Source organism: Strix uralensis, chromosome 11 (assembly GCF_047716275.1).
Source record: "Strix uralensis isolate ZFMK-TIS-50842 chromosome 11, bStrUra1, whole genome shotgun sequence".
In the NCBI taxonomy this organism is placed as follows: Eukaryota; Metazoa; Chordata; class Aves; order Strigiformes; family Strigidae; genus Strix; species Strix uralensis.
Window position 1 is genome coordinate 9757078 of NC_133982.1, and position 23475 is coordinate 9780552.

Below are 23475 nucleotides of genomic sequence, written 5' to 3' on the forward strand. Positions count from 1 at the left end.
GCCAGGACAGTTCCCATTCTGCTCCTGTACCATCACCCAGCTGAGTGCACACAGGGTGGGGAACAAGAAAGGGAGCATTTGTGCGACAGACTGCTGCCCTTTTGAAGGTTTCCACCCTCCCAAAGAATTGCCTCATGCTGGGATCTGTATTACCTGCCTGTCCCACACAGTAACCTCAGAGAGGACTCCCCTCACCTGTAGCTGCTCTGGTTTCTTCAGCTTCAACTTCCCTGTCTTGTAGCCATCATACTTCTCAAATAATTCAAAGAACCTGAACAGACAACAAAGAACCCTGATCCATTTTCTGCTGTTTCAGTGCTATAAGAACTGTCATCCCTACAGATGCATTCACACTCTGTTCTTCAGGGAGAACAGCAGGCCCACTGGCTCCTTCCTGTGCTTCAGAAATTCTGAGAAAAACAAGCGTTTCCAGCCACAGGTATGAAAAGGAAGCAGCCACTAGGGTCCCGTTTAGGGGGGCACTTCCCTTTGCAGCACCCAGCAGACCTTCACTCTTCCTTCCAGCGCTCACACAGAAGGTGCCACGACCCTTATGGGGAAAGGGGCTCCCTCAACTGGGCAGAAAGCATTTGCTTGAATAGAGCCAGGAAAAGGCCTTGCCTCCCCCACGCAGCCCTTCTGCTCCTCCTCCTGGTTCACAAACGGGCCCTCCTCACTGCCCAGCAGCTCAGCATCTTCTTGCCTTGACTCTTACCGGGGATGCTTAACTTCCATCTTCATCTTCTGCTTTGGGGTGCGATCTCCATGCCGGATGACTGCAATAACACAACGAAGCTCCATCCTGGGGAAACACAAGACACACCTGACAAATGTGCCCCTACGCTCCAGAATTCCCGCCAGAAAGTAGTTTCCCATTGTTCTTCCAGTTCCACCCTTTTGACATTAGTGGCAGAACTTCTCCCGGCCTAAACCAGGCACAGCACCAAGGCTGCACAAGCAGTCAAAGGACTGCAGATACTACCAGGTCATCTGGTTTCCTACCAGGGAAAAGCATCACCATACCATAATATGACAGGCAGAACCACATCTGCAGCAGAAGGGACCAGGCTGGAGGTTACAGAATCTACAGAAACAGCATTTTGAATTGTGACAAGCTTGTTTTCATGCCCAACTTGTGTAATGCTCATAGGATCACTTAGAAAGACCCAGGAAAAGACAACCTGGTTCGGAAGAACGGTTATACAGCTAGGGTCCTGTCTTTGAGCAACCATTAAGAGCTGTGGGAAAGATCCCACAGCAACCAGCCACCCGCAGGGACTAGCAGCCAGGCTGGCTAATTTCAAATGGCTACAGGAGTTTGCTTTTTCAAATACTACAGTAGCTGAGCTGTGCAGTGTTTGTGTTTGACAACTTTTCCCAATGATCACACAGTAAAGGAAGGATTAATACATAGTCTTAATCTACCTTTTCTAGAGCAGCTGCTGTGCTCACTTCATAAAAGCATACAAGTGTGATGAGGATCACAAAGAAGATTTTGGTCTTTTAGCCTTATATGGTGGAAAACTAGTAAGGCCAACAGTATCAAATGAGAGTCTGCCAACGTGAACACTTCAGCCAATTGTTTTCCACCTGTTTCACTGGCAGCTCAAGGCGCGTTTTCTCCAAGTAGCAGCCTACTGAACAGTGAGCCAGCTACAGCAATGCCCTAAGCTGTTTCCTGTGCTGATGAGGAATTTGGGCCTTCTGAAAGCCATGTCAGCAGTCAATGCCTGCTCACCTGCATTCATCAAGCCTATGACTAATTTACCATCTACCACCTCTTTCGTGTGCATGGCCAAGCCCTTCCACAGGCATTTCAGGGCTGCAACCAACACAGCAGCTGGAGAACGCCCTGCTGCTGGGTGACATCTGTCCCTTGGACAGGGCATGCACTCTGTCCCTCGTGTAGCCATCACTGACATTCTTTTGATAAGATGGTGGGTACTCACATGGTGCCTGAAGTTGTGGGGACAATCGGAATGTCTTCTGCCTCTGTTGGGATGGACCAAGGAATATGAAACTGGGGAGCCAATTCCCGCATGATTATATTTCTGGAAGAAATCAGAATACAAAACTGAATACAAAATACAAGAAATTCCACTCCCTTGGTTCTCCACCTCCTCCTTAGTGGTCCAGTTGAAAGATTTGAAGAGAGCCACAGAATTTCTCCTCGCCTTCCCTGCAGAGACATCTACCATACCATGGGCTAGCTGGGGCTCCCCAAAGGGACACCAATTTCTCTCACATCACCAGTACTTCAGCTCAGCTTAGAGTCCAGTGAAAACTCCCATAAGATACATCTAGCTGCAGATCAAGAGAGCTAATGCCAATGCAGGCAGGAGCTCCAGGGGCTAAAAATAAACCCATTCCTCCCAGAGCCAAGCTTTCACCTGCTGAACAAGTGCACCCATACAAACCACCTGCAGCCTTCTCCAACACGCTGACCAGGACTCCACATTCATTTTACTTTGCTATAAATTACCTTACCTTCTATCACAACTGGAGTTTTACATACCCGAGGATTTTGGCACAGTCGTCGTAATACTTCATAGAGTTCTTCACAAAACTGAAGCCGTTCACGTCACAAACAAAAGAGTGGCCGTTTGCCCGCAGGAGGTCGAACCCACACACTGTTTGCTGCAGGGGGAGCAGAGGACGCAGGGCTCAGGTGCTGCCGGGGAGGGCAGCGAGGGGACAGCAGCCGCCCAGCCAAGCAGGGCCCATGCAGACCCAGCTCAGCTCCCCTGGTGCTGCCACCATCCTCCGCCCACATCAGAGCCTTGAGGAAGTGTGGAAATACAACCACCGGCCAGTAGTAATGGGCCCTTCAGAGGAACCTTTACACCCTCACAGCTGTATCACAGGCCTAACCCATGAGCCCCCGGGTTAAGCAGTCAGGGCCACGCCTGGGCACCTTCCAGAGCTCTGAAGGCTTAAGACAGAGCAGCTCCTGGTTCTCCTGCTCTTGCCTCTAAATCTAACCGTTTTGAACCAGACTGGCAAGTACTGACAATACATGGTGCAGGCAAAGACATCCACCGCAATGTGGAAAAGGCTACAAGGCAGAACAAGCCCACAGCTGTATCGGCACAACTGCACAGGCTGCAGATTGCAGCGGGGGCACAAACAAGTAGCCAAGTGCTGCTTCTGCTGCCATGGCTGAACACATCATGTAACCATACCTAGAGTCACACACTCACTCTACCAACCTGTGAAACAGAACACAAATGTGCACCAAAGCCAGATCAAAAATAGAAAAAAAAAAAACCACCAAACCAAACAGAAGAAAAGATGACCAAGCTTTCCACACAGGAAACTGTAAAGGCAGGACAAGCGTGGGTCGGACAGCAGCATGCTCAGAATCTGGTATTAAATGCTCAGATGCATGCTGGACACCAGCTGCCTGCCAGCACAGAGGGCACTTGCTGCAGGTTCCGCTGCCCTCCCAGTCATCTCTGACCAAACTGTCAGGGCCAGCAGGACCAGCTGCACCCAGTCAGAGACAGCAACCGGCATCAGGTGCGGAAGACAGCCACACCAGAGACACAGAGCTCGAGCTTTAACACCGACCAAGATTCGAACCAGATATTTGTGGAGTATCCTGCTTGCATAGGAGAGAAAACACAGACCTTAAAGGCTACACAGACTTTCCGGGCAACTAGTTTCTCCATGGCAGTCAGCATGACTGGGTAACGGATTTCTTTCCCTTCGCTGTCCCGTTCAACCTTCCCGTCCAAAGCAGGGGATTTGCGAGCCTCTGCATGGGCGTAGTCTGGCCCAACAGTGTACACCTGGGGAGAGAAACAATTACACTGACATGAACACCCAGACCAACTGCAGCTTCCAGAAGGTATTTCTACTGCAGACACAGAGGGAAGATCAGATGGTCTCACACATTCCTCCTGTTATGACCTACAGAACACCCACTCCCTGCTTTGGGACCCAAGCTGCACAGTCAGCACCTCATAGCTTAAATAAACACTTCAGAATCTAAGTAGGACTAAGCAGGCCTGCCCAGCCTTCAGCTATCCCAGGCCTGCAGAAGGAAGGAGCTACTCCAGGCTTTTCCTTACCTTCACATCAGTGCCGTCTGTAGGCATGAACTCCTCATAAATGTACGAGCCTGTCTTCCTCACACTGCTCTCTGGGGAGTACACGCTACTCCGGCTGCCGATCTGAAAGCACAGAATAAAACCTCAGGGAAGAGCACGGGGCTTCTTTTCTTAGGTGGAAGAACAAAAAGCATAGGTTTCACCCCATATGTACAGAATTAGCTGAATGCCTCTCAGAACACCCAGCACACTTATTTATGGAGGACAAAAGAGAATCCAAATTGCAGACAGTAGGTACATCCTTTTCCAGGTTTCAAAGAGGAGAAAAGTTATTGTAGACCATTAGGTTGACTCCAATCACTACAAGGATATGGAACAAAAAACAGAGAATAAAGACCTAGAAAGTAAGGAGTCTAGCTGATAAGCAAATGAAAATAAATGACAGGTGATAATCAGACCAATTTAACTTCCTTCTAGGACAGCTGACCGATCTTATGGACAGAGGATGATATTGTTTTCATTTTGGCAAGGCTTTGGATGCAACCTCAGGTGTTATGCCTGTAAGTTAGCTAAGGAAACAATCATTTTAAGATTATTAATGGCAGATTGGAAAAAAGATCTATCACAGCTGTTAACTGTTCTCTGGCAAAGTGGAGGAAATAAGGGCAGATTCCCTGCGGAATCTAGGAATAAATACTGCATTTATCACATTTGCAAGCTACACTAAGCTGAGAAGGGCAAGAATGATGTTAGAGGACAGGAATATGAGTTGTAAAAAAAAAGTCATCTTGATAAAACTGAGGAAGTGATCTGGAAAAAACAGCATGCGATGCAATAAGGGACACAGTTCCCCATGACTGCTAGACAGGACACAGGTCAAACAGAGGCTGGGGAAGGCGAAGTCAGCACTACCACTAAAATATGTCCTTCTGCAATTCCCAGACAGACGGAGTTGAACTAAAAGTTCTAAGAAGGTCGAGATTTCCCCAACACAAAACCTTCCTTTCCCCTTCACCTGCCCCAACACTCCCTCCTGAAGCCACACAGGTCTCAGAGCCACAGATCCGTTGGTTCCAACACCAAACTGGAGATCCCCTCCTCACCTTCCGAAAGAGCCGCTGGCTGCCCCCACCTGCCGACGTCGGGTAGTAAATATACACATTATGGTCTTCAGCACTGACTGGCTTCTCTACAAATGGCTTTGGGAAAACAGCTCCATTTACCTCCACGTGGTCCTCTCCTTCCACCAAGTTGCACTCTGAAGACAAAGCACAGCAGCAGCACGTTAAGGAAGGGTGAGGCTGCCCTAGTGCGGAGCCGAAGCCCCTCAGTGCTGGCCAGTCAGCCAGTTCTGCTGTTGAGACCTTTGTCCACAAAAAACAACAGACTTGTGAATCAGGCCTCTTCTCTGCAGAATACCTTAAACAGTACAGGATGCGAAAATGGCTTTCAGTAGAGCCTGGACACTGACCTTCTGGTCTATCAGGGTCTCGATTGAGTACAGCATAGCGGGGCAAGTCTATTCCCTCTTCCTGAAGGATCCGATACACTTCACGCCTGCGGAGGACAGAAACAGTGTCAGAAGAGTCTAGAAGGTCCTCGGTACAGGCCAAGGGAAAGGCTTCACTCCTGCTGTTGAACAAAGTCAAATGAACACAAAAAAGCATCAAGACAGAGTGCAAACACTTCTCAGCACATGCTCTCCAGATCAGACCTACAGGCTATGGGGCACACCTCAGCCCTACTGCGGACAGAGCTCTCTGCTCAGAGTCGTGGCAGCCTCATTCTGCGAGACCTCTCCTACTTCACCTAGCCATTCCCTACAAGACATTTGCACCAGAAAACAAAACATGCCAAGTCTCAACAGTTTTACCCCCAAACCTATTCCCCTCCATGTCTTGGAGAAACAACCCCTCAAAGCCACTGCTAAGGTCCCCTTCCTCCCCATCTCACTCATTTGCTTGTGGCCAGGAAGACGCAGCTTGCACAGCATGCTGAGGGGAGGCACCAGACACAGGGAGAGGGAATGGGGCTCTGGTGGATCACAGGCACCTACCTGTCCTGGATGTAATACTGCATGTCGAGGTCGTTAATCAGAAATGGCTTGCACAGCTTGGCATAAGCAACCGCTTTATCCAGGGGGAATCCTGAAATACAGGGCAGGGGCAGAGGAGGAGGAAGAATAAGGGGAAACTCCCTTGCCCAGATCTCAAGTAGACGAAGGCCTGCCACAGATTTTTTACCTTTGGAGTGGAACGATATTAGGCAGTCACAAGAGGGCCAGTTCTCCACCGGTTCGTTCAGAATAACATCTTCCCCCATAATCACCACTGTGATATACTCAAACTTGCACAGACGCTCCAGAATCTGTGTCATGGGCTTTGACTTGGACTTTTTGGTCATGGCACAGATTCCAACCACAATCTGCCGTTCAGGTGGCTAAGGGAAGACAGAGATCAGTTTAGTACAGGGTTAACCACTGAATTTAACTATAACAGTTAGAAATGCAGCCATGCAGAACAAACAAGGGAGTTTCTTCCAACCTTATGCACTCACAGCTCTTGCTAGACTTGAACCCACAAACACTTCCAGCTCCCACTGGAGTCCACAGGGGGACATCACTAAGGAGCAGCCCAAAACAACCACTTCTGTGCCAGGTAGTGTGTATCTCCTCCTTTTAGCAGGCACTAACACCAGAAAATAAAGATCTGGCGCCTGAACAAGCAGCAGGGACTGGAATCCCACATCATGTTCTCTGGCCCATAACTCACCAAGACAGTTGGTGGACTTAGGCAGGCTCAGAGAAGAGCCGCAAATGCTTTATAGCAAAAAAGTCCAGGAGCTCGGTCTGTTTGTCTTATCTGAGAGAAAATGAAGGAGAGATTACAACAGTAAGTAGCTATGAGTAGAAGAGAAACAGTACCAAGTGCTCTTCTGTATATCTGACAAAGGTACAACAAGATCCAGTGGGATGAAGTTGAGTAAGTCAAGAGAGAAGGCGTGCATCCAAAGAGTGCTGGTGACCGTACCAGAGGAACTGGCTAAGGCCTGTGGTGGACTTTCTGTCACCGCCTGGGAAACCCCAGACTGGTTCTTAACCTGACAGATTAATTCTGGCCCAAGTAAGATTAAGCACAGTGAGATCATCGGAAGTGATACACACAGGATTGGGGGTTACCCAGCACAAACAACTGTGGCTTCAAACTGTAAGCTGAGACTTGCAAAGCCAAGATTCCACAGCAAAAACAATATCTGGGAAGTGAAAGGGTTTCCAAATCCTTCACCACACCTGACAAATAGCTCCTCACGGAGCATCAAGGTACACAACACTGCGGGGGTTTGAAGGAAGCCCCTGCAGGCTCCCAGGTCAACAACCTGCAGTGGAGACTCGGGGTACAGAGGCAACGGAAACAACCGCTGCCCTGGCGCATGCTCCCAGCACTCCGCACAGCCAGCAGCAGTGTCCCTGCAGTGCCCAGGTCCCACGTGCAGAACAGCAAATGTAATATCTAATATAACACTGAACAGGGGCCAAAAGCACTCAGGAGCTTGAGATCATTCTCCTTTCTGCATCCTGTTCCTGGAGGTTACAGAAAAGAATAAATTCTTCCTTTCTGCAGACACACCTTTGCCCTTTCCACAGTTCTCAGAGCTTTCCTCAAAAATCTCCCTGGTGAAACAGAAAGGTTTACAGGAGTGTTAGGGTTCAGCTGCTAGGACAAAGAATCCGCTATGTACCTGAAAAAGACCTGCAAGCAAAATGGCTGGGATTTACTGCAGCACGAGGCAACGAGCACAGAATCACAGAATCATCTAGGCTGGAAAAGACCTTGAAGATCATCTAGTCCAACCATTAAACGGCAGCATGACGACGCAATACGTCCTGTTGGAGTGACACTGCCGTTCCACGCAGCCTGTCGTCACGTCCCCTCAAGTCCCAACTGCCCACAGCCTCAGCGGCCACCATGCAAACCCTGGCCAAGATGCAGGAATTCTGCACAGACACTCCAACCCAGAAGGCCAGGACCTCCTTACCGACTCCTCCTCTTCATCATCTTCAAAGAAATCGGTTTCGTCGGTCTTCATGTTTGATCCCAGAAAGTCTGTCTCATCATCCCTGGAACCAACAACAAACCTGGGAGTGGAGTTCTCTCCCTCACTGGAGGTCGTCAGGGACGACATTGCAGCTTCGGTGGCCGACCATCCCGCTCTGGAATCACAACATGCAAAAAGGGACAGAGAAGGTCAGATGCAGGGCGAGCCAGGGCCCGGCTGCGCCGCTGGAGGCAGGTGACGGTGGGGAGGGCAGGGACTGATCTGGCAGAGCCCCTCGGGGTGGGAGGGGATCCGGGATTCAGGATCATTCTAGATAGGCAGCTCCACTTGCACTGACTGGGAAAGGGACAGTGCCACCGCCAGTGCTGACATCGTGTAAACCTTACAATGATGCATGCTCCAAGCCGCTCTCTAAATCACAGGAGGGGACAGTGGACACTCTTGCAGGCTCGTACACCCAAAGACATCAGCTGGGAATCCGGAAGTTGGGATGAAGCTTAGGACAGTGACGGTGACTTTCCAATCGCCAATTTTCATCCTCTCAGCTCAAGAAGACCTACAGCAACAGAGACACCAGTTTGAAAGGCACGTGAGTTTGTGGGGAGGAGGGAAGAGAAAGAAGTCACAACTCTCTGGCAAGGAAAGAGGACACAGAATCACAGAGGAAGAATCAGCAACAGTCTGGGTTGCAGGTCAGGGCTTCAGGGTTTGCAGGCTGGCTCCGATTTACTCTGTGACCATGGAAGCCGATTATGGGGATACAAGCTCTGCTTTATAAACACCAGGAAAGGAGCACGTCTTGCACTGTCACCTACAGTAGCAGCCCTGTCTGCCGCAGACGTGACAGAGTTTGCATACACAATATGCACAACCTGCACACACCAAGGACACAGCTGCTCACCTCTGACCAGAGGTGCACATACCTAAGAGTCAAGCAGTTGCCCTTTACCATGTTTTCCCCAACTGTAAAGAGGTGCAAAGCCCACGCAGCACACCCAGTAAGTGCAACCTTGAGGACATTGTGAATACCTCACGTTATTAAGTACTTCCTAAAAACGGACATAAGACACTCTACCGCTGCTTCTCATGCTCTCACATGATTTCCAGTGTTCCCCAGACTGAGTTACTGTATTTCCTCCTCTTCTGAGCATGCTTTCCCTTACAGCCAGTACACTGTAGGAGACCATACCACCACACAGAGCTGTCAGTTCCCAGCCCTCTGGCAGCTCCTCATGGGGCAGAGAAGCACACCCCAACGCCATCGGCCTGCTGCCAGCACGGTTTCACCACCTAGGCAAGAATGCCCTCCCCAGAAACAACGGAGGGAGATTGCCTTAATCCATTTGGGGGGAGGGGCACGGGGGGAACAACGACACACAGGCAAAAGAAACAAACACACAGAGCAATCCAGCTGCTTGTGAAATCCCCTTGGAAATAAGGGTAAAAATAAAGCATGCCTCCACGCAGAAGGGCTGTGGGTGCTCCTGGAAAGGACAGGTAACAGGTGAGCGCTCAGAGAAAGCGTGGGAGCAGAAGCACTCAGGACAAGGTCCTGCAGCTGCGCTGCCAAGCCGCGACAGCAAGGCCGTCGGTCATCACGCTGGATCTAGCCGGGGAGCCGACACCGACCCAACGGAAGCCAGGGAGGTGACGCACCAAGCCCAGACTTTGCACCTACCGCAGCACGGAGGATCTCCTCCGCCCGGCCCCCAGCTCATGTCGGTCTCCTGCTGGTGCATTAAGCCCAGCGCTGCCGGCTCCCGCAGCGACTCTGAGGCACAATGCACACCCAGCACAGAACAGCGTCCTGGTCAGCGAGAGTTAAAGCTGTAACTCACCATCCGTGCTCTCTGCTGGTGGGAGCAACAGTGCTGGCAGACCAGGCTGTCCAGGCATTTCACTGCATGCTCCATACAGCCCTACTTCCACACAAGGACAAGAGTAGGATTCCCCACACGCTCAGGAACCGTCTTCATTCCTGTGCCCTGCTGCCTCAGCACACCAGCACAGAACGAGACCTTAGCAAGTACTATCAGCTTGATGGCTGATGATTTAATGAAGTAAACCATGCAAGAAGAGGAGGAGGGTAGTTTTCTCCAATCCCTTACTCTCCCCTCCCTCCTGGAAAAAACAGATCAAGCAGCAGGCAAACCTTTGCCCTAAGAACGAAGACAGCAACAAGTTCTCTACATTCCTGCTCCTATCCCAGAAAAAATCCTCTGCCTTGCTCTGTAGCTATTTCTAGAGGCCATGACATGCCATCCTCGAACCAGGTAAAACCCAGAGCCTCGCTGAAGGCAACAGCCACTGATGCTTCAGGCATGCCCTTGGTGTTAACAGGGAAAGCCTCATGATCACAGGTTGTTTCTGGTGTGGGGAAAGGGGGAGGGTATAACCAAAACCTTTATAAAGTTTCTCTTTAAAGTAGATCCCTCACCTGACTAGATTTATACCGAGAGAGAGAACGACTCTGATGAAACAGAACTTTTAGCTACAGGCATAACTAAGGCATCTAGAACTCAGACAGACTGTGGCTCTCAAAGGGAAACAGGCAAGTGGAGCTCTGTTCTGGTATCAAAGGCTAGTAACATGAGGTTTTACCACCACACCTGAACCAGCTCTAGTGCTGGGCTATCAGTTTATGTGCCAGGAGGGTGGCAACCTCCCTTACAGCAGTGGTACCAGCAAGGTTCCTGTCCAGCTCAGCCCACACCACCACCGCACCATTACTCCTCTTCTTCAAGCCCAGAGCTACGAGAGGCGCTGGCAGTACGCGATGCTGACGGTTCTGCATCACTCCCGTTGCCTCCTGCGCTAACTGCTCCTACAGGTCACACATTCAGACCAGTCCCCACCTGCCAGGAGTGCTTACAGGTCTCACCTTTCACTAATCACAGCAGCAAAATTAAGTGTTGAATTAATGCATCTGGCAGTATCGTCCAAGAGAGACAAAAGCATTAACATGGCTCTGGCACACACACAAAAAAGGTTAAGATGGTTCTGGCTTTGAGTACGGAGTATTCAGGCTTGCTAGTCCCATCACAGACATGAGGAAGTACACACCAGCCACTACAGCTAAAGACATTCTTGCACTCTCTTCCAAGGGCAGTTGTGATCTGCTACTCACTCATCCCAAAGGTGATCACAATCACCTAACAGCCATCAGAACATACAACCTGGAGCTGAGACGTAGACCTTGCCCCCAAGTGTCCGGGGACTCACTTCAGCTCTCTAGACTGTATTCGTGACAAGAAATGAGACACTACGCTTTTTCCAGTTCCCCAGCAGATCATTCTGCTGCTGTTCAGAAAAGGATGTTCACAGAGTAAAGAAACTCATTCTTTGTGCCCCACTTCTGAGGTACCAGAAATTTAAGAAAGAAGGTCGTATGATCAGGTCTTGTATTAACGTTGCACTCAGTGTGGCATTAACCACTAAAAGAGTGGGTTTGGGCGTTGGTTTTTTGTTTGTGTTTTTAAACAAAGCCTGTGACAGGTGCAGATGCAGGATTTGAAAGCGCAGTCCCTCCAGCAGAGGTCTGAAGGACGAGGATGGCAGCAGCCAAGCGAGGCTGATCGCGTTGCTGGAGGCAGCTCTAGGAGCAGGGACCAGGCTGCGCAGGTCCCAGGAGTGCAGGTACTGCTGCACGCAGACGGCTGTGAGGGTGGTTTAGCTCCCAGACCCACAGCCTGACCGAAGCCAGGTCAAGTATCTGCAGGACTAAAACCTTTAAGAACACACACAGCTGGCACTTTAAAATACTAATGCTGGCAACACCTTGTTGAACTACAGGAAACTGCTGTGGGCACTAAAAGCAAACAAACAACCCAAACAAACACAAAAGACCCCAACTCTGATAGTTTAGGCCTTGATCAGTGAAGCACCTTTGCACGCATGACCAGCGAGGAACCTTTGCCCAAAGAGTTACCCCCATTGTCACAAGGGCTATTTGTATGAAGGTTAATTACACACTTACATACAAAAGGTAAAAGCTGTACTGTTATCATAGACACTTAATTGCTTCGGAAGAAAAAGAACACCTATTCCACAGTTAATAATTAAAAGCTATTTTCAAAGAAAGCTTTCCATGTTCTATTAACATGGGAGTTCAAGGTGCTCACAACCAGGAAGATGAAGCCAAGCTTCTAAACGCACACTTCTGCCAGTTTGAGTAGCACTTTGGGTAACTCCGAATCTATGAGCATCTTCAAACCCAGAGTGCGGCAGTGGTGGAAATGTTTTGTTCCGTGACCTGGAGCTCCTTCTGCCAGACAACGCCGCCTGCAAATTTAGTAAAAACCTCCTGGCTTACCACTTCTACATCTGAGCAGGCGTTATGCTGCTCACGTGGCGACTGCAGCAGTAAGATCAATTCTTGTCTTCGGAGAGCGGTTTTCACGAGGTTTTACAAGACTGTTAAGCATGAAACTTCTCCTCCTCAGAATTTCTCTGGGACTGTAACTGTTAATCAAGGTGCACTAACGAGAGCCTCGCTGCCGCTCCACCCTCCCTCACGCCCGGGGGCCGCGCAGACACAAACCCCGACCCGCCGGCTCGGGCACCTTCCCGAAGGCGGGGGGCAGCGGAGGCGGCCACCGGGGCCCGGCGCGGCCGAAACAGCAGCACCCGGCGACCCGCCCCCGCGGGACGCACCAGCGCCGCGAGGCCGGGCGGCACCGGCACGGACGGGCCAACCCGCGGCAGCCCGACGGGCCGCCCGCGCCCCGCGAGACCCCGCAGCCGCCGGGAGGGGCCGCCGGGCCCGCTCAGCCGTGGCCAGGGCCGAGCCGCGGCCCCGCCCGCCGCCCCACCGGCGCTCCCAGGCAGCGCCCGCTCCGGCGCCGCGGCGCCGTCCGCCGAGCAGCAGCTTCCGCGCTGCCCTCGGGGCCGGGGGAGGCCGGGCGCCCCGGGCCCCAGAGACCCGGGCGGGAGGGGGGAAGGGCGGCGAGCGGGCGGGCCGGGCCGGCCGCGTCAGCCCTGCGGGGGCGGCAGGGCCGGGCCACGCCTCGCCGGGGGCTGCCGCTGCCACCTACCCGGCGCTCCCCGACAGTCGCCGACGAGCCGGGCCCAGCAGCGGCGCGGCCGGCCGCACCCCCCCCTCCCCCGCCCGGCTTCCCTCCGCCGGCCCGGCCCGGCGCCCCCCGGCCCGGCGCCAGGCGCGGGCCCGGCGCCCCCGGAACACCCCGGCGCCCCGCCGGCGGCAGCAGGGGGCGCCACGCCGGGCGCCGCCATTTCCCTCCGCTCACCTGCGGCCTCCAGCGCACCCTGCGCGGCCGGCGCGGCCGCCGGCCAATCAAGACCTGCTGACGGCCGAAGCCGTCCAATCGGCGGGGAGGGGGGCGGGCCGGCCAGGCGGCGGGCGGGCGCGGCGTGGCGGCCCCTGGCGGCGGCGGCGGGCGCCGCGCGCACGTGGGGGCGCGGGCCCAGCGCCGGGCACCGGCACCGCCGGGCCCCGCGTTACCACGGCAACCGCGCGCCGCGGGACCCCGGGCAGGAGGCGCCACCGTGCCGGGCGGCCGCTCCCGGCGCGCCGGAGAGACCGGGCGGCGCGGCCCCCGGGCAGCGTCCGCCGCCGCTCCCGTCCGCTGCGGGGTCTGCGGCGGCGGAACGCGGCGCGCTCCCCGCCTCGCCGGTGCGGCCCCGCCGGTGCCGCGGGCACGGGGTGCGCGGGCCGACCGCCCTGTCCCCCCGGGGCGTGCGGGGGCTGCGGAGGGAGCGCCCGGCGCCGGGCAGCGGCACGGAGCGCGGCGGGAGGGCCGGTGACCGCCGCCCGCACCGGGCCGGGCCGAGCCGCCGACAACCGTCCGCCGGCCCGGCGGCCGGCGGCTGCGGCCGGGCCGCATCCCGCGCGCGGCTGCGGGCCGTCGGGGAGCCGCCTCCGCCGCTCCCGGCTCTAGGTGCGCGGACTTTGCCCCAGCCGCACCCTCCGCCGGCGCGGGCCGCGCCCGCCCGCACCGGAACGGGGGTGGGGGGTGGGGGGGTCCCGGGGCCCGGCCCGCCGCCACCGCCCCTCCGGCGCTGTCCGGCGCGCGGTGCTGAAGGCGGCGGGCGGGGCGGGGCGGGGCGGGGCGGGCGAGCAGGTGGCGGTGCCGTTGCGGCCCCCTCGTGCCCGGCCGGTTCCCCGCCCCGCGCGCACCCCGCCGCCGCCGTTCCCGTTCCCATTCCCCTCACGTTCGCCTCCCGGCTCCGCCGCGCCGCCATGGCCAGCACCTTCGCCCGCGCCCTCTCCACCCGCCGCTCCGCCGGCCTCCTGGCCATGGTGGGCGCCGGTTCCCTCGCCGCCGGCTTCTTGCTCGCCCGGGACACGGTCAGCGCGGGCGATCGGCAGCGGCGGCGCTACCCGCCCAGGTACCGGGCGCGGGCGGCGGGGGCGCACGGGCGGGGGGGGGGGGGAACAGCGGCGGGCGGGGGTCGGTCCCTGCGGCACCGGCACCGGGGAGGGCTGCGAGGCTGCCCCCGAGCCCGAGCCGGGGCGGGGGGGGCGACCAGGGACGCTCAGGAGCGGAGCCCCGGGCGGCGGCGGGGGGGCTCGGCCGTGTTGGACAGAGCCGCCCCGCCCCGGGCTACCGGCGCCGCGGGCCCCGCCGTCCCCCCGCCCAAGGGCACCGGCGCCGCCGCGGCGGGGCCTCCGCGCCTTGCCCGGCTTCCCCGGGCACCGGGCGGCACGCGACCGCCGTGCCGGGCTGCCACGGGGACCCCCGCTGAGCCGGGGCCGCGGGGGCCTCCCCGGGGGCCGGGCCGGGAGCCCCGGAACTGCCGGTGGTCGCGGGGCACCGGGAGAAGCCGCGGCGCCGGCGGCCCGGGGCAGGTGGGAGCGGGAGGGGGACAAGCGCTGGTCTGCGGGGACCTCCCGGGGAGGACGGGGCTGGGGGCTGCGGGGGGATGGCTCGGCCTTCCCGGGGCGAGGACGTACCCCGGGCTCTGCCCCGGTGTCGCCGGCAGCGGGGGGGACGTGCCAACGTCCCAGTGGGAACGGGACAGAGCAGGGGAGGTTCATTTTCTCCTCCCGGGAGCTCCGTCTGCGAGAGCCGGTGTCGGAGCAGAGACGGAGGCTCCTCGGCAGCGCCCGGGGCTGGCGGCAGCTCCTGGCCTGGCCCCATCGGGCGGTGGCGGCCTTCCCGCGCGTTGCCCTCGCGATGGGCACCTCTCCCGGAAAGGAAAGGTCCCCTGGCAGGGCCCGGCTCTTCCGTCTCGGGGGCAGTTTTCAGAGAGAACTGGAGGGGCCCGTCGGTGCTGAGCAGGCAGCCCCCTCGCCTCCCGCGGGGGATTTCGGGTGAAGACGAGCCCTGAGATGCGCCTGCAGGACTCCCGGGAGCGGGGCACGGAGCTGAGCCGGCGGCACGTGCATGGCCGTGGCCTGGCTTAGGGGTGCTTTTGGGGTAACGCCGGCCCCGCCGCGGGCCCGATTTACACAACCTGTGCCTGATCCCTTAAGCCAGATAAGCATCGCGGCGGCAGAGCAGTGCTAAGGTTCAAGCTCCAGCACAGAAAGTCTCGTGTCACCCCCTTCGAACCGCTCTTTGCCAAGGGCTGCCCTGGGGACTGAGCGGGGGCATTAACGGCGGCTCCGCTCGCCGCTGGCCCTTGCGATGAGGCTGCGAAGGCCTCGAGGCCGGGAGGGGTGCAGGCAGGTCCTGCCCGGTGCTGCCCGGCCCCCAGGAGCACGGAGGGCCAAGGCACAAGATGGGGGCTGGAGGCAGGAGCTGCCGGTGCCTCGCGAGGACCGGGCAGGGTAGGGATGTGGCCGGGAGAGCGACGTGGCAGCCACCGGCCGGTCCTTCCGCCTGGCACTGGCACCGGCTGCTCGGCTGGCACAGCTCGGGGCAGGTCAGCGGAGCGAGGAGCAGGTTTTCCTCCCCATCCCGACGCCGGCAGAGGCTGTGTGCGGGGAGGGAGCAGAACGGAGAAGGAGGCAGCACGTTACCGTTCCAGACGCACGCGGCTGCTGTGATCCCTGCACCAAACACGGTGCAGTTAGAGCGGCGCGGCGCTGCATTGCAGGCGAGAGCCCTGCTCGTGCAGAAAGCTGCACGCCGAGAGCCAGCGCGGGGGGCTCGGACGTGCTGGGTTGGGCCGCAGAAACGAGGGGACGGAGATGGAGCGAGTGTGGATAATGATGGAGGCTCAGTGTTATTGCTTATTCACCTCCCAAGAGGGTTTTATATTCAAGCTTTCTAAACAATTGCAGAGCCACAGAGATCAGGTCTTCACCGAGTGAGGATAGTGAGGGAAAAACAGCAGCACCTGTGAGATGTGCTGGCTGGCGGGAGGCAGGCAGGAGCTCTGCCCACGTCCTGCTCCTGCAGGCAAGGGCACCGCGGCCTGGGGAGAGCTGGCCTGTCCCCGCCAAACCTGGGCACGCACGGAACACCGGCTGCGTCCGTGCTGTGGCTGGGGGCAGCGGCCGTGCTGCAGAGGCGTTTCTGTGGCAGGGTCAGAGGCTGGGGAGAAACAGCAGCTCAGAATGTTGATGCTGAAAACAAGGACGGGCCTGGGGGAACAGCCAGGAACCATCTGTGGGAAGGAGGGGACTGAGGTGAGTCTGGAGGAGGGGATGAAGTCGAGGTAGGGGATGTGGCTGAAAAGCTCTAAAATGAGCTTCCTGGGAGGGTCTGTTGGGCCGGGAATGGTTTTGTGATGGTCCTGACACTTGAAAAGAGCCTGGACAGAGCCCGCGGGGTGAGCCGCAGCGTCCCGCTCTGTGGGGGCGAGACAACCCACCTGGGGATTTTGTTCCTCTAGTCTTTAAGTTAAATAATGGGAGACATTGGCAACAGCCTTGAGGGATCTGAGCCACACTCCACAGTGCCACAGGGCGAATGGCCACGCTGGGGGGGCCACGGGCAGCCCCCCCATGGAGACGTGGGCACGGATGTGCCCGCTGTGATCCTACACGAGGCACAGTGCCACGTCTGGACGGTTCCCCGCCAAAGCGTCCACACACAGAGCCTGAGCCCCCCCTTCCTGCATAAACAAGCTTCCTGCTCCGCTGCCCACAGCAACCCCCCTAGCACCCCGCTCCTGCCAGTCGCCACCACTGCGCAGGGTCGGTGCCGCTTGCCCCATGCACCCCCACGTCTCTCCAGGGGGGCTGCCATCAGAGCTGGTGACGCCAGGAAGGGTGCCGGAGGCTGCTGGATCAGTGGTGAAGAGCCGCAGGGAGATGCAGGGGGGCTGCTGCTCCCGGGGAGGCTGCCCAGTCAGTAGACGGACTAATCATAATTGCTGAGCTCGCAACGGGGCTCCCAGGCGAAGCACCTTGTGGCACAGAGGCAGGGAGGGCTGTTGCTGCAGGCAGTACTGCAGGCAGCTGCACCCCGAGGTCGCAGGCAGGACAGCGGCACTGAGCTGCCTGGCAGGACAGCACCAGTGCTGGCAAAATGCCTGCGCCGTCTCGCTCCTGGCAGTCATCCGGCTGCCACTGAAGACACTTCCAGCCTCTGTGGCCGGGGTGAAGCCCACCCTATCGCTCGGTGCCATGGCACCAGGAACAAAATATGGTGCTGAAAGGGTCATGATTGTAAAACCAGCTTTGGGGTCCAAAGCCAAGGGGCCAAGGCAGCCCAAGTAAGACCAAGTGCAGTGTTGCCTTCACGCTTGTGGCAGAGGCCACCAGACAGCTGGCGGGACGCAGCCCGGGCTGCAGGGACAGGCAGTCTGTGAGCACAGCACTCGGTGTCCAGTGCCTCCGTCCCTGCATGGCCTGGCTGATCCTGGCACCATCCAGCTTGGTTCAGGCGCTCCAGAAAGGCTGAAGAGAGATTCCCAGATTTGCTGGCTGTGATTCAGGGCTGTTCTGGGGGAGGGTGCGCTCGGACCAGGAGTTAAATCATCACTGCAGCAGCACAGGCCCTGCAGGCAGGGGCCAGAGTCTCAGGGTTTTGGACTCCGCACACCTCAGTGAGGGTACGGCTGCCTGTCACAGGCATCATGCTTAAACCTGCAGCAATCTGCTTACTGGAAGTAAGCTGGCTTACTGGGCATGTCTGCTGCCACCAGGCACCAGAGTGGAGAGCAAGGCAGACTGTGGTCCAGGCATGCCAGGAGGCACTAGCTGTGCTGGGGACAGGGGAGGAACTTGTCCAAGTCTCCCATTCTGACCAGAAAATGCATTTTATGAGAGCGTGTCTCCCTGGGGAGACGTGGGTCAGTAGCCAGCTGACGGCAGGGGTAGGAGCAGTGGGGGAGGCTGGGGCTGGCTGCACCCTGTACACAGCAAGTCGCCTTGTGAACTGGGGCGTCTCAGCACGGCACAGATATGTGTGTGGGCTGGGGGACGAGTTCCTGCCTGGAGCAAATGCCTCCTTGTGCTGGTCCAGGCTGGAGCCGCCAGCTGCCAGTGCTACGCAGAACAGACAATGCGAGCCCGACCTCCCTTTCTTTCTGCAAAGCGCAGGAAGCCACAAGCAGTAGCCAAGCCGTAGGCGAAGGGCCAACACACATTCCTTGGCCTGTAGATGCAGGGGAGGAGGCGGCAGCAGCGACAGCGACTCTGCATTGCAGCACGGGGGCTGGGCGCTGGCAGCCCGGCCTGGCACCCTGTGCCCAGGAGCAGGACCCGAGCGCTGGGAGGGTGCCAGGACTCGCTGCTGGGGATGGGAATGGTCGCCGGCTGTAGCTCCCACTGACCTGGACCTGCACGAGCCCCGGCACCTCTTCTACATGGACCTCCCCCCAAGCCGTGCCACCCCCAAGGCAGCACCCTCCAGGGAAAGGAGGCAGGCGCAAATGGGGCTTCGGGACCCACTCCGGCCACCAGCCAGGTTTCCTGGGCTGACAAGGGCCAGTCCTGTCCCACTGAGGGAAGCGAAGGCACCACCTGCCGGCAGGAGGATTTGGCCAAGGAAAGCCCTGTCAGAGTCCTGCCCCGATGATCCCCCTGTGAGCGCAGAACAACCACAAAGTCTGGCTAAAGTGGGAATGAGGTCAGGAGACGGCCTCCCGCTAAGCTGATTAGAGGAAAGCATCCCCCTAATACAATAAACTGCGTCAGAGCTGTGCGGTTCCCACCGGCTGCAGATCGGGGTCAGCCGATCTCCGGCCCCACAGCACCCAGGAGGCAGAGGGACGGGAGGTCAGGGCATCCGTCCGGGGTGCCCACAGGCTGTGTGCCCTGCCTGCCCCACTCGCTGTGCGGGCAGACCCTGGTACCTGGCAGAAGGGGCAGCGGGAGCAGCCACCCCTTGTTTGGGGCTGGTGTCGGGGCAGCCCTGGGGAGGAGAAGGGGAGCGAGATCCCCGTGCCATGGCCCGGCTGTCCTGGCAGCTCAGTGCATGGACTCGGTGCGGGGCTGGGGCTGACGTGGCCACCACACTTGCCTGGCAAGCTCTCCCAACCCTGGCGCCCTGGTACGTGGCTGATAAGGAGCCGCACCCTAACGACCAGTCCAGATTTGCTTGTGCGCTCTTGTCCTTGCAGCAATGTCAGCCCTGGGCTTGGGCTGCTCTCTGCCCTCGCTGTGTGATGCCCGTAACTGCTGCTGGCTGCCGCTGGTGCGGATAAGCGGAGCAGGTTGAGCTCCCTCCCCAGGGCTCCCCTGCACACACCCCTCCCGCAGGTCCCTGTGGGGCCAGGGCACGAGCGCTGGGGTCCCTGGCCCCAAAGGGCTCATCAGTTTCTCCTACCGCAGTGCCGAGTACCCCGACCTGCGGAAGCACAACAACTGCATGGCCAGCAGCCTGACGCCAGCCATCTACGCCAGGCTCTGCGACAAAGCAACCCCGAACGGCTGGACCTTGGACCAGTGCATCCAGACGGGTGTCGACAACCCTGGCCACCCCTTCATCAAGACTGTGGGCATGGTTGCTGGCGATGAAGAAACCTATGAGGTGAGTGGCAGCCAGAGCCCTGCCATGCTCCAGGCTCTCCGGTACCTGTGGCAGCTGGAGGAGTCCTGGTACCTGTGGTACCTCCAGCAGTCGGGGATGTTTCTGCCCACCTCCTCCTGCCTGGCCCCTGCAGAGCAGCTGTGCTGGAGCCCTGCAACCTCCCCCAGCTTGCCCCTGAACCCGCTTCCCTGGGCAGCATTGCCTGGTGGGTCACTGCATCAGCCCCACGTGCTCTGGCCCCAGCCACCCGCTGTGGCCGCCCCGCTGCCACGTTGGCAGCAGGACTTGTGTCAGGGGCTTCACAGGGCACTGGGTCTGCTGTGCTGCACAGTGTCCCTCTGGCTTCCAGGTGTTCGCTGACCTATTTGACCCCGTGATTCAGGATCGGCACAACGGATACAACCCCCGCACCATGAAGCACGTCACAGATCTGGACGCCACCAAGGTGCACGAGCCGGGCAGCGGTGCTGCGCATGGGGGCCCTTCCCCGAGCCTTGGGGGACAGAGCCCCTGCCAGCACCAGTGCCGTCCCCTGAGCGCCCCACGGCTCCTGTCTGTTCCAGATAAAGTTTGGCCACTTCGATGAGCGCTATGTGCTCTCATCCCGGGTCCGGACTGGGCGCAGCATTCGTGGGCTGAGCCTGCCACCAGCCTGCACCCGCGCTGAGCGGCGAGAGGTGGAGAAGGTGGCTGTGGAGGCGCTGAACGGCCTCACCGGGGACCTGGCGGGCCGTTACTACCGCCTCAGCGAGATGACGGAGAAGGAGCAACAGCAGCTCATTGACGTGAGTTGGTCCAGCTGCCAGCCAGCCACCCCAGGTGCCCACAGAGCAGGACCCTGTCCCCAGCGCTGCCTCTCTGGGAGGCCACATCCTCCTTCCCAGCCCCGCTGCACTGGGGGACCAGGACCCCTCCCCAGAGAGGCCGTCTGCAGCGCAGAGGCTGCTCATGGCGCTGCTCAGCCCTCCTGCTCACTGAACGCAGCCCCAGCACTTCACGGCCCTGCCCCGGCTCTCACCCCATGTCCCTGCCCAGAGGAAGGTGGGTTTGTGGCACACAGCCGGTGCCCCACCAGCCCCTGGTACGGGGTGGGCTGTGCACCAGCAGCCTTCAGCCTCCCTGGGCAGGATGGCAGGGGCTCCTGCGCGCGGGTGGGTTGGCGCGTGAGCTTGCCCTGCCTGGGACAGCTGCGGGGCATCACCTGCATGGTGGGCACCAGCCGCACAGCCCTGGTGAGCCCACGCACTCTGCCTCCCTCCAGGACCACTTCCTCTTTGACAAGCCGGTGTCCCCGCTCCTGACGGCAGCAGGAATGGCCCGGGACTGGCCCGACGCCCGAGGGATCTGGTGAGGGTCTGCCCCGGCATCAGGCAGTCAGCAGGGCAGAAAGGTGGCAGATGCTGTGGCTCCGTTGGGCTGCCCCAGCCCCTCTCCCCGTCTTGCCCGTGCTCCCCACACCGCAGACCCCCACACCCCTGGGCCATGCTCACCCTGGGCTCTGCAGACTGACCTGGGATCCCCTTGTGTGCTGCAGTCAGCAGGCAACCGCTCCACGCACAAACCCCAGCGTCCTCGGAGCCGGCCCCTGCTGCGGATCCCGCCCTCTCTCACCGTCCTGCAGCACCTTGTGCTCCAGGCTGCCAAAAACCTGTAATTGCCTTCTGCTCCCCAGGCAATCCCCAGCACTCCTCCTGGCTCTCTGCACACTCTGCCTGCCCCCAAAATTACCCTGCCACAATTGCATCTTCCTGCTCCCTCCCAGCAGCTCTGCGACACCCCACGCAGCATCCCACACACCCACAGCGTGACAGCCGGCACCCGCGCTTGCCCACGCCACCCTCGCCGGCACAGGGCCTTTACAGCAGCCTCCACAGCACGTGCGGTCCCCCTGACCCAGCACCTCAACATGCACCCCGCACCTCACAGCCCCCTCCCGCCGTGCTGCTGCCCCCGGTCCAGGCAGGGTTGCCACCACGCTGCTCATCCCTGGCAGTGCTGGAGCCAGCACCCCTCGCCTGCAGCGCACGGTGATTGAACACCGGCCCGTCTCCAGGAGCATCTGGCTGGTGGCTTTGCTGCTGGGGCGTGCGCTGGCAACGCGCTCCCAGCCACAGCCCTGGGCAGAGCGCACGGGGCAGAAGGGGCACGACCGGGGCTGGCATGGGTGGCTGGGCGGGCACGGGGCCACCAGCGCGGCTGAGCGCTGCCCTGTCCCTAGGCACAACAACGAGAAGACTTTCCTGATCTGGATCAACGAGGAGGACCACACGCGCATCATCTCCATGGAGAAGGGCGGCAACATGAAGCGCGTCTTCGAGCGGTTCTGTCGGGGCCTGAAGGAGGTGAGCGCCCGCCAGCCCCGTGGGCAGGCAGATGGGTGGACAGACGGGCAGGGGCAGGCAGGGCTGCGGCGGAACCGCGCTTGGCCAGGGCTGGGGGTGCTGCCATGCCGAGGGCTGAGCACCCCACAGCTGGGGGCTGGACGCTGCCTGTGCCTCTACCCCAGGTGGAGCGGCTAATCCAGGAGCGGGGCTGGGAGTTCATGTGGAACGAGCGCCTGGGCTATATCCTGACCTGCCCCTCCAACCTGGGCACTGGGCTGCGAGCGGGTGTCCACATCAAGCTGCCGCTGCTCAGCAAGGTATTACCATGGCCGGTTTCATGGGGAGTCAGGCCAGGGCTGCAGGGAGCCCTGGCTGCCGGGGCGCAGGGAGCCCAGCCGTGCGGGAGGTGCGGGGCCTCGCTCGGGACCTCGCTCGGATTCCCCCAGGAAGCGTAGGGTCCAGCCCCTGCCAGCATCTGCAGCTGGAGGGGCCAGGGACCCGGGTGTCAGCCTGGGTCTGCTCAGGGCAGAGCTCCCTGCGGGGATTATGAGCCCGCTGGCGGGGTGCTGTGAGCGGCCGGGGGGCTGCCCTGGGGAGCAGCTGGCTGCGGAGCCCTGACTTCCCTATGATGGTCCCACTGAGCACTGACACCTCCTCTGGGCACCAGGACAGCCGCTTCCCTAAGATCCTGGAGAACCTCCGGCTGCAGAAGCGTGGGACGGGTGGTGTGGACACCGCGGCTACTGGCAGTGTCTTTGACATCTCCAACCTGGACCGGCTGGGGAAGTCGGAGGTGGGTGCTGGGCAGAGCCACTTTTGGGGAGGGAGGTTTGGGAGCGCATGTGTGTGACCGGCCTGCGGGGTGCTGGGGGTGGCAGCGCCAGTGGGGCCAGCCGGGCACCTTGCTGCAGCTCCCAGGACAGCCCCCGAGTCGGGACGGTGTGCTCCTGGCGCAGGTGGAGCTGGTGCAGCTGGTGATAGATGGTGTGAACTACCTGATTGACTGCGAGCGGCGGCTGGAGAAGGGCCAGGACATCCGCATCCCCTCCCCGGTGCCGCAGTTCCGGCACTGAGCTGGGCCAAGGTAGCACCAGCCCTGCGGGACCCGGCTCTCCCTACAGCTTACGCCATCTCTGTGCCCAGCATGTCGCTGTGTCCTGTTACCTGCCCGGCCAGACCCCATAAACGTGCGCTGCTGTAGCTGGGGCTCGGTCT

At 59.1% G+C, this 23475-nt stretch overlaps 2 protein-coding genes across 11 annotated transcripts in view; one reads left to right on the forward strand and one right to left on the reverse strand.

Annotated features, from left to right (window-relative positions):
* Positions 1–13391, reverse strand: part of PPIP5K1 (diphosphoinositol pentakisphosphate kinase 1) — a 50098-nt gene extending 36707 nt beyond the window's left edge. For 7 of the 10 annotated variants that reach the window (XM_074880815.1, XM_074880822.1, XM_074880821.1 and 4 more), the window contains exons 1-13: positions 13355–13391; positions 8495–8664; positions 8088–8262; positions 6296–6491; positions 6109–6199; positions 5524–5609; positions 5156–5310; positions 4074–4175; positions 3630–3791; positions 2516–2637; positions 1950–2051; positions 716–802; positions 196–271 (exon numbers count right to left, since the gene is read on the reverse strand). In XM_074880815.1, the coding sequence (XP_074736916.1) occupies positions 196–271; positions 716–802; positions 1950–2051; positions 2516–2637; positions 3630–3791; positions 4074–4175; positions 5156–5310; positions 5524–5609; positions 6109–6199; positions 6296–6491; positions 8088–8234 (1326 nt within the window). In that variant the 5' untranslated portion in view covers positions 8235–8262; positions 8495–8664; positions 13355–13391. Of the gene's footprint in view, positions 1–195; positions 272–715; positions 803–1949; positions 2052–2515; positions 2638–3629; positions 3792–4073; positions 4176–5155; positions 5311–5523; positions 5610–6108; positions 6200–6295; positions 6492–7678; positions 7705–8087; positions 8263–8494; positions 8665–9946; positions 10129–12420; positions 12671–13354 lie in introns of those variants that run through there. The other 3 variants (XM_074880813.1, XM_074880814.1, XM_074880818.1) reach the window with 3 other exon arrangements.
* Positions 13392–14154: 763 nt separating this feature from the next.
* CKMT1A (creatine kinase, mitochondrial 1A) lies at positions 14155–23460 on the forward strand. The gene is made up of 9 exons (XM_074880706.1): positions 14155–14456; positions 19738–19936; positions 20286–20381; positions 20500–20721; positions 21198–21283; positions 22155–22278; positions 22443–22577; positions 22928–23053; positions 23217–23460. Exons 1-9 carry the CDS (start codon positions 14308–14310, stop codon positions 23331–23333), a joined length of 1254 nt encoding a protein of 417 aa, XP_074736807.1. The 5' UTR covers positions 14155–14307; the 3' UTR covers positions 23334–23460.
* Positions 23461–23475: the final 15 nt, after the last annotated feature.

Excerpts from the sequence above, each read along its gene's own strand:
- CKMT1A (XM_074880706.1), top strand. The coding sequence starts at position 14,308 with ATGGCCAGCACCTTCGCCCGCGCCCTCTCCACCCGCCGCTCCGCCGGC. Across the intron at positions 20,722-21,197 it reads AGCAACAGCAGCTCATTGAC|GACCACTTCCTCTTTGACAA; the intron begins GTGAGTTGGTCC and ends GCCTCCCTCCAG. Across the intron at positions 22,578-22,927 it reads AGCTGCCGCTGCTCAGCAAG|GACAGCCGCTTCCCTAAGAT; the intron begins GTATTACCATGG and ends TCTGGGCACCAG.